This window comes from Cetorhinus maximus, chromosome 35 (genome assembly GCF_964194155.1).
Source record: "Cetorhinus maximus chromosome 35, sCetMax3.hap1.1, whole genome shotgun sequence".
Classification (NCBI taxonomy): Eukaryota; Metazoa; Chordata; class Chondrichthyes; order Lamniformes; family Cetorhinidae; genus Cetorhinus; species Cetorhinus maximus.
In genome coordinates, this window is record NC_135913.1 from 7,701,124 (window position 1) to 7,716,373 (window position 15,250).

The 15,250-nt window shown below is 45.0% G+C and overlaps 1 protein-coding gene and 1 pseudogene across 8 annotated transcripts in view; one reads left to right on the forward strand and one right to left on the reverse strand.

Moving 5' to 3' along the window:
- LOC144672036 (uncharacterized) overlaps positions 1-15,250 on the reverse strand; it is a 1,123,005-nt pseudogene that overhangs the window by 431,629 nt on the left and 676,126 nt on the right. The window lies entirely within an intron of this gene.
- LOC144672033 (NACHT, LRR and PYD domains-containing protein 3-like) overlaps positions 1-15,250 on the forward strand; it is a 1,181,600-nt gene that overhangs the window by 3,919 nt on the left and 1,162,431 nt on the right. For all 7 annotated transcript variants that reach the window (XR_013574061.1, XM_078533977.1, XM_078533980.1 and 4 more), the window contains exons 3-6: positions 220-386; positions 1,765-1,936; positions 2,037-2,102; positions 12,419-14,204. Coding sequence is in view for 6 of the 7 variants with exons in the window: in XM_078533977.1 (XP_078390103.1) it covers positions 220-386; positions 1,765-1,936; positions 2,037-2,102; positions 12,419-14,204 (2,191 nt within the window). In the remaining variant the exon portion in view is untranslated. The remainder of the gene's footprint in view (positions 1-219; positions 387-1,764; positions 1,937-2,036; positions 2,103-12,418; positions 14,205-15,250) is intronic.

Sequence of the window (15,250 nt, forward strand, 5' to 3'; positions counted from 1 at the left end):
CTAGATAACTGAAACCAATAAACTGAATGTAGGTTATGTTTGACAAGTCATACATTTTTATTTAAGAATTTACTGTATAGATCAATGGAATGTAGCACCTGTAACGTATATGTCTTTTTGGATGGTGTTTAATAATGTGGGTCACAGTTTTTGGTATATGAGGAAATGTAGCTTTTGGATAAAAAATCTTCTGCATTTACTCTTCATTTGTGGTCACAGATCCGAACTCCACAATCACTGAGTTGTTGACAAATTACGATGATTACCAGTTGTTCAAGTTGACGACATTCTACTGGAACAGACTACAACAGGCGATTGAAGAAGGGGTGGAGGGACTCGCTCTCATGTTAACAGACCAGGACTATTTCAGTCAACAAGAATATCACGTAAGTGGGAGAGATGCAGAATCAATTTAGTTTATTCTAACATCACAGGACTGACAGAATAGTAACAAAGGAATTGCTTGATGAAAATAAAGACCTCAGTCTACTTCACTTTCTAACATTGTCAGTCGCATGATGCAATGAAAATTGAATTGTTGGCTAATCGTATCAATCAATATGTCTGCAACAGACCCTTTGAGGAAAACCTCAGTGGTTCAGAGCTATTGGAGCCATAGATACAAAGTCTGGAACTTTTTGGAGGTGGCAGGATCCCACCAGCAAGAACAAAAGCGGGATGTGACCATCTTTCAGCAGACAGTGGGACCAGGGCTTAATTTTGCCCATGGGGCTGCCCATCTGGTGCCCTGTACCCAAGAGCTGTCAGCCATTCAGGTGGACAACAACTCAGCAGCACCATCACTAACAGTGGCCATTACTGGGGCTGCACCTGGAAAATGAGGGCACATCGATGTCTGTGAGCTGTGAAAGTCAGGCAAGTGCGGCCTGGAGATGCCAGGGTCAGTCAGACAGACTTCAGACTCCAGATTCTCATCTGTGGTGCACTATCTCCTTCACGCCATCACTTGTGGACAAGCGTTTAGTTGTCTTATTGTCCACTCTTTGAAATTCACTCTGTATCTCTACCTCCCACTTCTCCTTAAAACATCGTCTGATTGCTCCTCGTGAAATGCTGTGGGAGGTTTATATACAGTAAAAGCTCTGTATGAGCATAAGCTTATGATGGAAGTGCGTGCTAAATGCTGAACATGGTTAGTAAGGTTTCACAGTGGCTGCAGATTTGCAAAATAATGGTTTCAGATATTTCAAATAATGATGGAAAATGTGATTGAATTGTGACTTTTTTGGTCAATTCTCCTAATCGAGAAATTGGTAATGTTTGTTTCAATTAGTCGATGGTAATTTCTCAGACAGTTTTCTAGCTGCTTCTCTCACTTCAGAAACATCCCTTTGCTGCCACCTGAGTTCTGATTCACTGCTGTTTTATTTCTGAGTGTGACAGCACGAAGTAAATGTGAGAACCAAGTGGATTATATTGTCAATCAGTAATCTGATGTCATGATGGACACTGAAGGACAGGAGAAAACCAATCACATTTATACAACCTCAGATTATCAGGGATTCTTGAGAACTGTTTCCTGATTTCGAATTGCTTTCATTCACACTCATTTGCTATTAATGATGGAATCAAGATGTTTACAGAATATTCACCCATGTTTAGAATAGCTTAGCACTCAAGCCAGTGACTACCTTCGGAGCTCAAAAAAAGGGAAATCCCGTCACTGAGCAGATCCTTTCCTTCTCATTCTCAGTGTTTATCTTTCATTCTGCTCCTTAATATGTTCATTATTATTCTTTACAGAAAGTCACTGAGCTCACAGAGAAGGGAAACCAGGCAGAAAATGCCAAACTTCTTCTAAATCTGGTGATGGAGAAAGGCTCTCAGACCCGAAGGGTGATGTGGGAATCCTTTGTGAAAATGTGCCATGGGTTACAAAAATTGGACAAAATATTGAAAGAAATAAAGGAACTTGGTACGTTAAAATCACACACTGAATTCAATCTCGGATTCAAACATTGCGAATTCTATTATGATGTTACACAGATTTCATGAAATTTAATTGCTTTACATAGGTTCTGATCCATTTGATTATATAAACATCACACAAGGTTTATCGGAATTACCCAGTCACCGAAAAGGTAAGAGATGGAATGGGGATTTCAAACTGTTTATTTCACTTGTGCAAATCACCAATGTTTGAATGTTATCATTTGGACAGAAATTGTCAGAATCTGGGAATCGGAAATTCAAAGGCTGTATGGACAGGATTAAACATTGTTTGGAGTTTTCATCAATCCTTATGTATTGAGCATAAATTCAAGATACAATCCATACGATTTTTGACATTGGGAATGTTGCATTATTTCACTGATTCCAGCGGGTGCCAGATAGCATTTGTAAGGTCTTCGACGCTCCTAGCTCATGTAATGTGAAACTCAACACCCACCTGGCAGGATCCTGATGCACTGTGAAACCCTGTACACACCAGGCTGGATTCTGATACACTGTGAAATCCCGTACACACCTGGCCGGATTCTGATACACTGTGAAATCCCGTACACACCTGGCAGGACCCTGGTACACCGTGAAACCCTGTACACACCTGGCAGAAGGAAAAGCAGTAGCATAGTTGCATGTCACTGGATTAGAAATTCAAAGACTCAGACCAATTCTCTGGGGGACCGGCTTCACCATGGAAGCTCATGGAATTTAAATTCAATAAGGTTTTTGAATTCATTGAATCATGTAAGATCCTGAGGGGACTTGACACGGTGGATGTGGAAATGATGTTACCTCTTGGGGGAGAATCTAGAACTAGAGGTCACTTTAAAAAAAAAAAATAATGGGTTGCTCTGTCTGTGGTTCTCAAAATGAGCAGCTAGTCTATTTTGTTTAATTTTGGCCGGCACAGACACGATGGGCTGAATGGACTTTTTCTGCATCATAATTTTTCTGTGGTTCTATGGTTCATTTAAGACACAGATGAGGATTTTTCTTTCTCAGAGGATTGAGAGTCTTTGGAAGTCTCTTCCTCTTAAGGCAGTGGAGGCAGACTCTTTGAATATTTTTAAATCAGAAGTAAATAGGTTCTTGCTGAGCAAGGGGGTGAAAGGTTATTGGGGGTAGGCAAGAACGTGGAGTTGAAGTTAAAGTCAGATCAGCCATGATCTTATTGAATGGTGGTGCAGGCTCGAAGCGCTGAGTGTCCGCCTCCTGCTCCAAAACCATATGTTCATATGTAAATCTGGAATTGAAACGGTAAGCTATTCTCAATAATGCTAACCATGAAACCATTGTCGAGTGTCATAAAAACCCATCAGATTCACAAATGTCCTTTAGGGAATGAAACCTGCCATCCTTAACTAGTCTGGCCTACATCCCTTACAAATCTACCTGTTGCACATGCATCTCTCAATTACAGTATTGGGAGGAGTGACCACTGCACAGTCCTTGTGAAGACAAAGTCCCACCTTCACATTGAGGACACCCTCCATCGTGTTGTGTGGCACTACCACTATGCTAAATAGGATAGATTTCCAACAGATCCAGCAACTTAAAAATGGTCATCCATGAGGCGATGTGTAGTCCAACAGCAGCAGCAAAATTAAAATCAACCACAAATTTGTCAGCTCATGGTGTGGCAGATTCCACACTCTGCCATTACCAACAATCTGGGGAATCAACCGTGGTTCAATAAAGAGTGCAGGAGCAGCAGCAGGCATACCTAAAAATGAAGTGTCAACCTGCTGAAGCTACAACACAGGAGCACTTGCAAACCAAACAGGAAGCAGCATGTGATAGCCAGAGCTACGCAATCCAACAACCAATGGATCAGATTAAAGCTCTGCATTCCCGCTACATCCAGTCGTGAATGCTGGTGGACAATTGAACAACTAACTGGAGGCAGAGGCTGTACAAAGATCCCCATCCTCAGTGATGGGAGCGCCCAGCACATCAGTGCAAAAGATGATTCTGAAGCATTTGCAATATTTTCAGCCAGAAGTGCCCAGTGGATGATCCATCTCGGTCTCCTCCTGAGGTCCCCAGTATCGCAGATCAAGGCTTCAGCCAACTTGATTCATTCCATGTAATATCAAGAAACGGCTGAAGACACTGGATACTCAAAGGCTATGGGCTCTGACATAGTGTGATGAATACTCCACTTTCCTGGATAGCTGCTTGAGTGCAGCTCCTACAACATTGAAGAAGTTCAATGCCATCTAGGACAAAGCAGCCTGTTTGATTGGCACCCTAGCCACCAACTTAAACATTCACTCCCTGCACTACCTATAAGCAGTGGCAGCAGTGTATACCATCTACACCATCTTCAACATGCACTACAACCACCCTCCAACGCTCCTTTGACAGCACCTTCCAAACCTGCGACCTTTACCTCCTAGATGGACAAAGGCAGCAGATGCATGGGGACATCACCACCTGCAAGTTCCTCTCCAAGCCACACACCATCCTGACTTGGAGCTATATTGCTGTTCCTTAACTGCTGTTGGGTCAAAGTCATGGGACTCCCTAACAGCACTGTAGGTGTACATACACCAATGGAGTGCAGTAATTCAAGAAAGTGGGTCATCACCACCTTCTCAAGAGAAATTCAGGATGGGCAATAGGCCAGGCAGCTGCACCAATATCCAGCGAAAGTAAAAATGAACAAATAAGTATCATAATATACTGTGAAATCCGGTACACACCTGGCGGGATCCTCATACACTGAAACCCCGCACACACCTGGCGGGATCCTCATACACTGCGAAACCCCGTACACACCTGGCAGGATCCTGATAAACTGCGAAACCCCGTACACACCTGGCAGGATCCTGATAAACTGCGAAACCCCGTACACACCTGGCAGGATCCTGATAAACTGCGAAACCCCGTACACACCTGGCAGGATCCTGATACTCTGCGAAACCCCGTACACACCTGGCAGGATCCTGATACTCTGTGGCCTTGCTGAATGTATCAGCAGCAGATGAGCAAAATCACAGGTGCTAGTAGGTTTTATTGGTGATGAAGAGGATATGAGACTAAAAGCTAAAATCAGGATCAAATAGGATGCTGATTAGAATGTATATCCATTTGCAGTCTGCCCCTCATCCAATTCATATAATGCTACAGGGAAAGTGCCTAATGTCTGTTACAATAACAGTGAAACTCCTGTCTAGATGCAGCCTGTCCCTCTCTCAGTTCACACAATACTCAGATAACCTGCCCAAGATCTGCTATGGTAACAATGGAACTCATTGTAACTATGCACAGCACAATGCCCTTCCGGTGATATCCCATGTCCTGTTTCCCAATTCTGCCGAAGGTTTATCTCACTGGCTGTTTCAAAACTTGATCCAGTAAAATCTCTATTGCCTTATGACCTGGATAATATGAGGATTTGTAATAAGTTGCCTATAATACATGAAGCATGGGATCCAGGAAAATTTAGCAAATTGGATCCAAAATTGGCTTAGTGGCAGGAGGCAGTGGGCGATGGTCGAAGGTTGTTTTTGCGATTGGAAACCTGTGACTAGTGGTGTACCGCAGGGATCGGTGCTGGGACCCTTGCTGTTTGTAGTGTACATTGATGAGTTAGATCTGAATATAGGAGGTATGATCAGAAAGTTCATAGATGACATGAAAATTGGCCGTGTCATAAATAGTGATGAGGAAAGCCTTAGATTACAGGATGATATAAGTGGACTGGTAAGATGGGCAGAGCAGTGGCAAATGGAATTTATTCTTGAGAAGTGATGCATTTTGGGAGGAATAACATGGCAAGGGAATGCACAATGAATGGTAGGACCCTTGGAAGTACAGCGAATCAGAGGGACCTTAGTGTACATGTCCATAAATCCCTGAAGGCAGCAGCACAGGTAGATAAGGTGGTTAAGAAGGCATATGGGATATTTGTCTTTATTAGCCGAGGCATAGAATATAAGAGCAGGGAGGTTATGTTGGATTTGTCTAAATCGCTTGTTGGGCCACAGCTGGAGTACTGTGTGCAGTTCTGGTTGCCATACTATGGGAAGGATGCGAATAAAAACAACACACTGCAGATGCTGCAAATCTGAAACAAAAACAGAAAATGCTGGAAAAACTCTCTGTGGAGAGAAAAACATAGTTAATGTTTCAAGTCCGTATGACTTATTCAGAGCTAAGGAGAAGTAAAAATGTGATTAAGTTTATACCGTTTAAGGGGGATGGAGCAGGTGAAGCTGGATAGAAGGCCAGTGAAAGGTGGAGGCAAAGGAGAGATTGACAAAGATGTCATGAACAAAAGGGCAAAAGGGTGAGAATGGTAGTGGTACTAGCTAAAGGAGGTGCTGATGGTGGCATTAAGGTCAGAAAGCAGAATGTGATAATAGCAGGACAAGGGTAAGCACTCTGGAAAGAACAACATGAACAATTGACAGATGGTCCTTGTAGGGGTGGGGTGGGGTGAGGGGACGATGGTGGGAACAAAGATCGAAAATAGGATAAAAGGTGGCGACAAAACAATGAATAAAATGAAAATAAACAAAAATTAAAATAAGTGAATAAAAAAAATGAATATTTTAAAAAAGGGGATAAAAAAGGGGTGAGGATGGAGGAGAGTGAGTTCATGAACTCATGGTCTGAAGTTGTTGAACACAATGTTAAGTCTGGAAGGCTGTAAAGTGCCAAATCGGAAGATGAGATGCTGTTCCTCCAGTTTGCCTTGGGCTTCACTGGAACATTGCAGCAGGCCAAGGATGGACATGTGGGCATGAGAGCAGGATGGTGTGTTGAAATGGCAAATGACAGGAAGATCTGGGTCATGCTTGCATGAAGGTATTCCACAAAGCGGTCACCCAGTCTGCGTTTGGTCTCTCCAATGTAGAGGAGACCACATTGGGAGCAGTGAATGCAGTCGAACAAATTGAAGGAGGTGTAAGTGAAGCGCTGCTTCACCTGGAAGGAGTGTTTGGATCCTTGGGTGGTCAGGAGGGAGAAGGTAAAGGGGCAGGTGTTGTACCTTCTGTGATTGCATGAGAAGGTGCTGTGGATGGGGTGTTGGGGGTGATGGAGGAGACGACCAGGGTGTCCCGGAGGGAATGGCCTCTACGGAATGCCGACGGTGGGGTGAATGGAAGATGTGTTTGGTGGTGGCATCATGCTGGAGTGGGCAGAAATGGTGGAGTATGATCCTTTGAATGCAGAGGCTGGTGGGGTGAAAAGTGAGGACAAGGAGGACTCTATCATTGTTTTGGAAGGGAGAGGAAGGTGTGAGGGCAGAGGCGTAGGAGATGGTTTGGACATGGTTGAGAGCCCTGTCAACCACAGTGGGCGGGAAACCTCGGTTAAGGAAGAAGGAAGACATGGGAGGTGATGGTGTAGTGGTATTGGCGCTGGGCTAGTAATCCAGAGACCCAGGGGAATGCTCTGGGGACCCGGGTTCGAATCCTATCATAGCAGATGGTGGAATTTCAATTCAATAAAAACCTTTAATTAAAAGTGTAATGATGATCAGGAAACCATTGTCGATTGTTGTAAAAACCCAACTGGTTCACTAATGTCCTTTAGGGAAGGAAATCTGTTGTCCTTACCTGGTCTGGCCTACATGTGACTCCAGACCCACAGCAATGTGATTGCCCTCTGAAGTGCAACTCAGTTGTAACAAACCGTTACAAAGTCACAAAAAAAGGAATGAAACTGGACGGACCACCTGGCCTCAACCAAGGCACTGGAAACGAAAACGGCAATTGCAGCCCTGTCGACCCTGCAAAGTTCTCCTTACTAACATCTGAGGGCTAGTGCCAAAATTGGGAGAGCTGACTCACAGACTAGTCAAGCAACAACCTGACATAGTCATCCTCACGGAACCATATCTTAAAGATGATGTCCCAGACAGCACCATCACCATCCCTGGGTGTGTCCTGTCCCACGGGCTGGACAGACCCAGCAGAGGTGGTGGCACAGTGGTATACAGTCAGGAAGGAGTTGCCCTGGGCGTTCTCAACATCGACTCCGGACTTCATGAAGTCTCATGGCATTATGGGCAAGGAAATGCACTGCTGATTACCACGTACCACCCTCCCCTAGCTGATGAATCACTGCTCCTCCATGTTGAACACCACTTGGAGGAAGCACTGAGGGTGGCAAGGACACAGAATGTACTCTGGGTGTGGGACTCCAATGTCCAATACCAACAGTGGCTCGGTAGCACCACTGCTGACCAAATTGACCGAGTCCTAAATGACATAGCTGCTAGACTGTGTCTGCGGCAGGTTGTGAGGGAACCAACAAGAGGGAAAAACATACTTGACCTCATCCTCACCAACCTGCCTGCTGCAGATCCATCTGTCCATGACAGTATGGGTAGGAGTGACCACCTCACACAGTCATTGTGGGGATGAAGTCCCGGCTTCACATTGAGGATACCCTCCATCGTGTTGTGTGGCGCTACCACCGTGCTAAATGGGATAGATTTCGAACATATCTAGCAACTCAAGACTGGACATCCATGAGGCGCTGTGCACCATCAGCAGCAGCAGAACTGTATTCGAACACAATCCGTAACCTCGTATCCCCCACTCTACCATTACCATTAAGCCAGGGGATCAACCCTGGTTCAATGAAGAGTGCAGGAGGGCATGCCAGGAACAGCGCCAGGCATACCTAAAAATGAGGTGTCAACCTGGGGAAGCTATAACACAGGACTAACTCCTTGCCAAACATCATAAGCAGCAAGTGATAGATAGGGCTAAGCGATCCCACAACTAATGGATCAGATCTAAGCTCTGCAGTCCTGCCACATCCAGTCCTGAATGGTGGTGGATAATTAAACAACTCATTGGAGGAGGAGGATCCACAAATATCCCCATCCTCAGTGATGGAGGAGGCTAGCACAGCAGTGCAAAAGATAAGGCTGAAGCATTTGCAACAACCTTCAGCCAGAAGTGCCAAGTCGATGATCCATCTCTGACTCAGGTGCCAGCCTTCAGCCAATTTGTTTCACTCACGTGATATCAAGAAACGGCTGAAGGCATTGGATACTGCAAAGGCTATGCGCCCTGTCAATATTCCGGCAATAGTACTGAAGACTTGTGCTCCAGCACTTGCCGCCCCTGTTCCTGTACAGTTACAATGCTGTTATCTACCAGGTAATGTGGAAAATTGTTCAGATATGCCCTATACACACACAGCAGGATAAATCCAACCCGGTCAATTACTGCCCCATCATTCTACTCTCAATCATCAGTAAAGTAATGGAAGAGGTTATCAAGAGACACTTGCTTAGCAATAATCTGCCCACTGATGCCCAGTTTGAGTTCTGCCAGGGCCATTTAGCTCCTAACCTCATCACAGCCTTGGTTCAAACATGGACAAAAGAGCTGAACTCCTGAGGTGAGGTGATAGTGACCGCCCTTGTCATCAATCCTTGACCAAGTGTGGCATCAAGGAGCCCTAGCAAAACTGGAGTCAATGCGAATCAGGGGCAAAACTCTCCACTGGTTGGAGTCATACCTAGCACAAAGGAAGATGGTTGTAGTTGCTGGAGGTCAGTCATTACTCAGCTCCAGTTCAGGAGTTCCTCAAGGTAGTGTCCGAGGCTCAACCATCTTCAGCTGCTTCATCAATGATCTTCCTTCCAACATAAGGTCAGAAGTGGGGATGTTAGCTGATGATTGCACAATGTTCAACACCATTCGCGACTCCTCAGATACTGAAACAGTCCATTTCCAAATGCAGCAAGACCTGGACAATATCCAGGCTTAGGCTGACAAGTGGCAAGTAACATTCGCGGCACACAAGTGTCAGGAAATGACCATCTCCAACAAGAGAGAATCCAACCCCATTGCCCTTTGATGTTCAATGTCATTGCCATCACTGAATCCCCAATTATCAACATCCTGGGGGTTACCATTAACAAGAAACTGAACTGGACTAGCCATATAAATACTGTGGCTACAAGAGCAGGTCGGAGGCTACAAGAGCAGGTCGGAGGCTAGGAATCCCGCGACGAGTAACTCACCTCCTGACTCCCCAAAGCCCGTCCACCATCTACAAGGCACAAGTCAGGTGTGTGATGGAATGCTCCCCACTTGCCTGGATGAGTGCAGCTCCCACAACACTGAAGAAGCTGGACACCATCCAGGACAAAGAAGTCCGCTTGATTGGTACCACGTCCACAAACATTCACTCCCTCCACCACGATGCACAGCAGTAGCAGTGTGTTCCATCTACAAGATGCACTGCAGGAATTCACCAAGGCTCCTGAGACACCACCTTCCAAACCCACGACCACTACCACCTAGAAGGGCAAGGGCAGTAGATAGATAGAAACACCACCACCTGGAAGTTCCCCTCCACGTCACTCACCATCCTGACTTGGTTCATATCAACGTTCTTCCACTGTCACTGGACCAAAAGGCAGGAACTCCCTCCCTAACAGAACTGTGGGCGTACCTACACCACATGGACTGCAGCGGTTCAAGAAGGCAGCTCAGCGCCACCTTCTCAAGGTAAATAGGAATAGGCAATAAATGCTGACCCAGCCAGCGAAGCCCACATCCCGTGAATGAATAAAAATAGTCAGAAGCACCATTTTGGAAAATGGCATCATCAGAACAAATGCGACGGAGACGAAGGGACTGAGCGAATGGGATGGATTCCTTACAGGAGCAGGGTGTTAGGAGCTGTAGTCGAGGTAGCTGTGGAAGTCAGTGGGCTTGTACTGGATATTGGTGGACAGTCTATAACCAGAATTTCAGACAGAGAGGTCAAGGAAGTGAAGAGAAGTGTTGGAGATGGACCCTGATGGAGGGGTGGAAATTGGAAGCAAAATTGATCAATTTTTCCATGTCCAGATGAGAGCATGAAACAGTCATCGATATACCGAATAAAGAGTTGTTGGAGGGAGCCTGAGGACAACTGGAACAAGAAATGTTCCACATACCCCATAAAGAGACAGGCATAACCGGGCCCATACGGGTACTCATAGCCACACCTTTTGGAGCAAGTGAGATAAGTTTAAGGAGAAATTGTTCAGTGAGAGAACAAGTTCAGCCAGACGGAGGAGAGTGGTGGTGGATGGGGATTATTCGGGGCTCTGTTTAAGGAAGAAGTGGAGAGCCCTCAGACCATCCTGGTCGGGGATGGAGGTGTAGAGAGATTGGACGTCCGTGGTGAAGAGGAGACGGTTGGGGCTAGGGAGCTGGAAATTGTTGATATGATGTAGGTCATCAGAGGAATCGTGGACATAGGCGGGAGGATACTGGACCAGGGAAGAGAGAATGGAGTGAAGATAGGAAGAAATGAGTTCTGTGGGGCAGGAACAGGCTGACAAAATCAGTCTACCGGTCCTGTTTGTGGATTTAGGGGAGGAGGCAGAAGTGGGCTGTCTGGGTTTGGGAGACTGAGTTTGGAAGCTGTGGAGGGAAGATCTTTCGAGGAGATTAGGTCAGTGACAGTCCTGCAAACAATGGCTTGATGTTCAGTGGTGTGGTCATGGTGCAGGGGGAGGTAGGAGGAAGTGTCTGAGAGTTAGTGGTAAGTATGCCAGACAACAACAGCACCACCCTTGTCAGCGGGTTTGATAACAAAGTCAGGGTTGGACCTGAGAGAATGGACTGTGGCAAGTTCAGAAGGAGGAAGGTTAGATTGGGTGAGTGGAGCCAAGAAATTGAGGCGGCCGATATCATGCCGACAGTTCTCAACGAAAAGATCAAGATCAGGTAAGAGGCCAGAGGGAGGGGTGCAGGTGGAGGGAGAATACTGGAGGCAGGTGAAAGGATCCATTGAATTGGAGGGAGGACTCCTGCCCGAAGAAGTGAGCACAGAGCCGAAGGCGGCAGAAGGATGTGATTGCACTGGAGACGGTGCAGAGGAGATACACCAGAGTGTTGCCTGGGCTGGAGCGTTTCAGCTGTGAAGAGAGACTGTATAGGCTAGGGTTGTTTTCCTTGGAGCAGAGAAGGCTGAGAGGCGACCTGACAGAGGTATACAAAATTATGACGGGCATAGATAGGGTAGATAGGAAGAAACATTTCCTCCTTAGCGGAGGTGTCAATAACCAGGGGGCATAGATTTAAGGTAAGGAGCAGGAGGTTTAGAGGGGTTTTGAGGAAAAATCTTTTCACCCAGAGGTTGTTTGTAATCTGGAACACACTGCCTGAGGAGTGGTAGAGGCAGGAACCCTCACAACATTTAAGAAGTATTTAGATGAGCACTTGAATTGCCATAGCATACAGGGCTATGGGCCAAGTGCTGGAAAATGGGTTCGAATAGATAGGTGCTTGATGGCCGCACGGACACGATAGGCCGAAGGGCCTGTTTCTGTGCTGTATAACTGTATGACAGGCCGGGTAATATTACAAAGAGCAAAGAAAAAAAAATTCAGCACGAATATTGAAGTGCTATTTAGAAGTTGTTATTATGTCAACATAACTTAAGACTGAAAACCACTTTCTGTCTGTTCTTCTTAAAGATGTTCAACAGAAACACAAGGAAACACTTCAGATACAAACTGAAACATTGAGAGTGAACACTATCCTATTAAAGGAGAAGGTTAAGATTCTCCAGCTGGTTGATCGATACGCTGAGTTAACGGTCCTTTCTAATGTTCGAGATCGGACACTTATAGAACATGAACTGCTGGCAAGAGGCCGAGACCATGAAGAGTGGAGAGAGAAACATCTTCATAAACAACTGGAAAAAATCCAAATTGATAAATTGTTCCGCAGCAGTTTTTTCCAGAGGCACAGTTTACGCCACAAAATGATGGGACTCCTCCGCAGATCCAAATCTGCATCTAGATCTGGGAGTTCAGCAGCAGTGAGTGGAGTCCCGGGGATTGGAAAAACAACAATGATACAAAAGATTGTTTATGACTGGGCCACAGGGAAAATATATCCACACTTTCAATTTATTTTCAATTTTAAATTCCGACATTTGAACACCATTAACTGCAGAATAAACCTGAGGAATCTGATACTGGATCAGTATCCTTACTTCAGGAATGTTCTGGGAGATCTCTGGAAGAATCCAGAGGGATTGCTGTTTATATTCGATGGTTTGGATGAATTTAAGGAGAGTATTGATTTTGCTGACAATCAGAGAAATACAGAACCTCAGTCCGTGTGCACAGATCCCGAATGCTGGTGCGAAGTGTCTGACATTGTGTACAGTTTAATACAGCACAAGCTGCTCCCGGGATGTTCGGTGTTAGTGACCAGCCGCCCCACTGCACTACGTTCATTGGAAAAGGCTGAGATCAGTGTCTGGGCTGAAATCCTGGGATTTGCTGGTGATGAACGGAAGGAATATTTCAACAAGTTTTTTGAAGGTCAGGCTGTGGCAGCAGCTGTTGTCAAACACTTGGAGGAGAACGAGATCCTGTACACCATGTGCTACAACCCTTCCTACTGCTGGATCCTCGGTCTGTCACTGGGTCCCTTCTTTACACAAAGAGACAGGAAACAGCAGCAAATTCCCAAGACCATCACCCAACTATATTCCTACTATATTTACAACATTCTGAAAAACCATGGCCGAGAGATTGAAAGCCCCCGTGATGTGTTCCTGAAGCTTGGTGAGATGGCCTTCACAGGAGTCTCTGAGAAGAAGATTGTGTTTAGAAATGGAGATTTGATCCAGTACAATCTGCAACCTTCCCAGTCCCTGTCTGGGTTCCCGATGGAACTTTTGGAGAGAGATGATTCTGTCCAGAGTGTGGTTTACACATTCCCACACCTCACCATCCAAGAGTTCGTAGCTGCACTCGCCCAATTCCTAATTCCAGATCCTGGATACATCAGGAAAGTCCTCCGTGAAGCCTACAGCAAAAGAGATGGGAGATTTGAGATATTTCTCCGTTTTGTTGCTGGTCTCTCCTCCCCACAGTCAGCTCGGCCCCTGGAGGAGTTTCTGGGTCCATTTTTTCATCAAACAACCCGTCAAGTGATTGACTGGGTGAAGGAGAAGGTTGAAGGACAGATTAACAACAGAGAGAGTGAAACTGATAAAAGGGACCTCCTGAACATATTGCACTACCTGTTTGAGTCTCAAAATAAAGAACTGGCTCAGGCCACAGTGGGATCTGTGAAAACACTTGCAATTAGTGAATTGCAACTGACCACAATTGACTGTGTGGTCTTGTCTCATGTCATTGGACTCTGTGATACAATAAAACACCTTGATCTGTTCGGCAGCTTCATTCCGTGTGAAGGACTCCAGTGCCTGGCATCCGTTCTGCTCAAATGCCAAGAGTTGAGGTAACTGCTTATTTGGTTCTGTAGCTGGTATTTTCATTGTTAATAAACCATTTACTATGTTATAAAAGAAACTTTATATATGTATGTACACCTTCCAGTTCAAGCATACAGAGTCAGTCAGAAAAACTTTACAAAATAAGACAAGCGTAAAATTCCAAGGAGGAAAATAAGAATGATGCCCTTGCTAGCAAGTTGTTGGTAAACTTATTGGTGACTCGAGCAGTTTGGAATTAAAACAAAAATAAACAGTGATATCTAGATACAAGACAAATCAAAAATGGATATTGTAAATACATTAAACACCAGTGCAGGTAAAAATAATATCAAATATGATAATTTACCATATAAACTGTAAGCTACACAGATCACATGGGAAACTCCTTTTCTTTTTATTCATTGTGGATGTGGGTGTCGCTGGCTAGGCCAGCATTTGTTGCCATTCCTAATTGCCCTTGTTCAGAGGGCATTTAAGAGTCAACCACATTGCTGTGGGCCTGGAGTCACATGGAGGCTAGACCAGGTAAGGATGACAGATTTCATTATCTAAAGGACATTAGTGAACCAGATGGGTTTTTACAACAATCGACAATGGTTTCATGGTCATCATTACACTTTTAATTTCAGAATTTTATCAAATTCAAATTCCACCATCTGCCATGGTAGGATTCTAACCCGGTCCCCAGAGCATTACCTTGGGTCTCTGGATTACTAGTCCAGCGACAATACCACTACTCCATCGCCTTCCTCTATATCATAAACAATCAAATGGTTCCTGGTAGGGAGGATGAAATATCTCTAATTTAGAATATGACTTAAAACATTTTCAGGCATAATTATTTGAAATTGTTCATGAAAAGAGGAAATCTGCTATTTTAAATGTTCAAATTCCCCCTTGACCATTTATATCCAGGTTGCAGACACACATTGGGCAATCGGGAGAAATTTCCAGGAATCTGTACCATCAACTGGTTCTTATTCATAGTGGACAGTCTCCAGTAAAACTCCGTGATATTCAAAAGGATTTTCCAATAAACCACCCCGGCGGC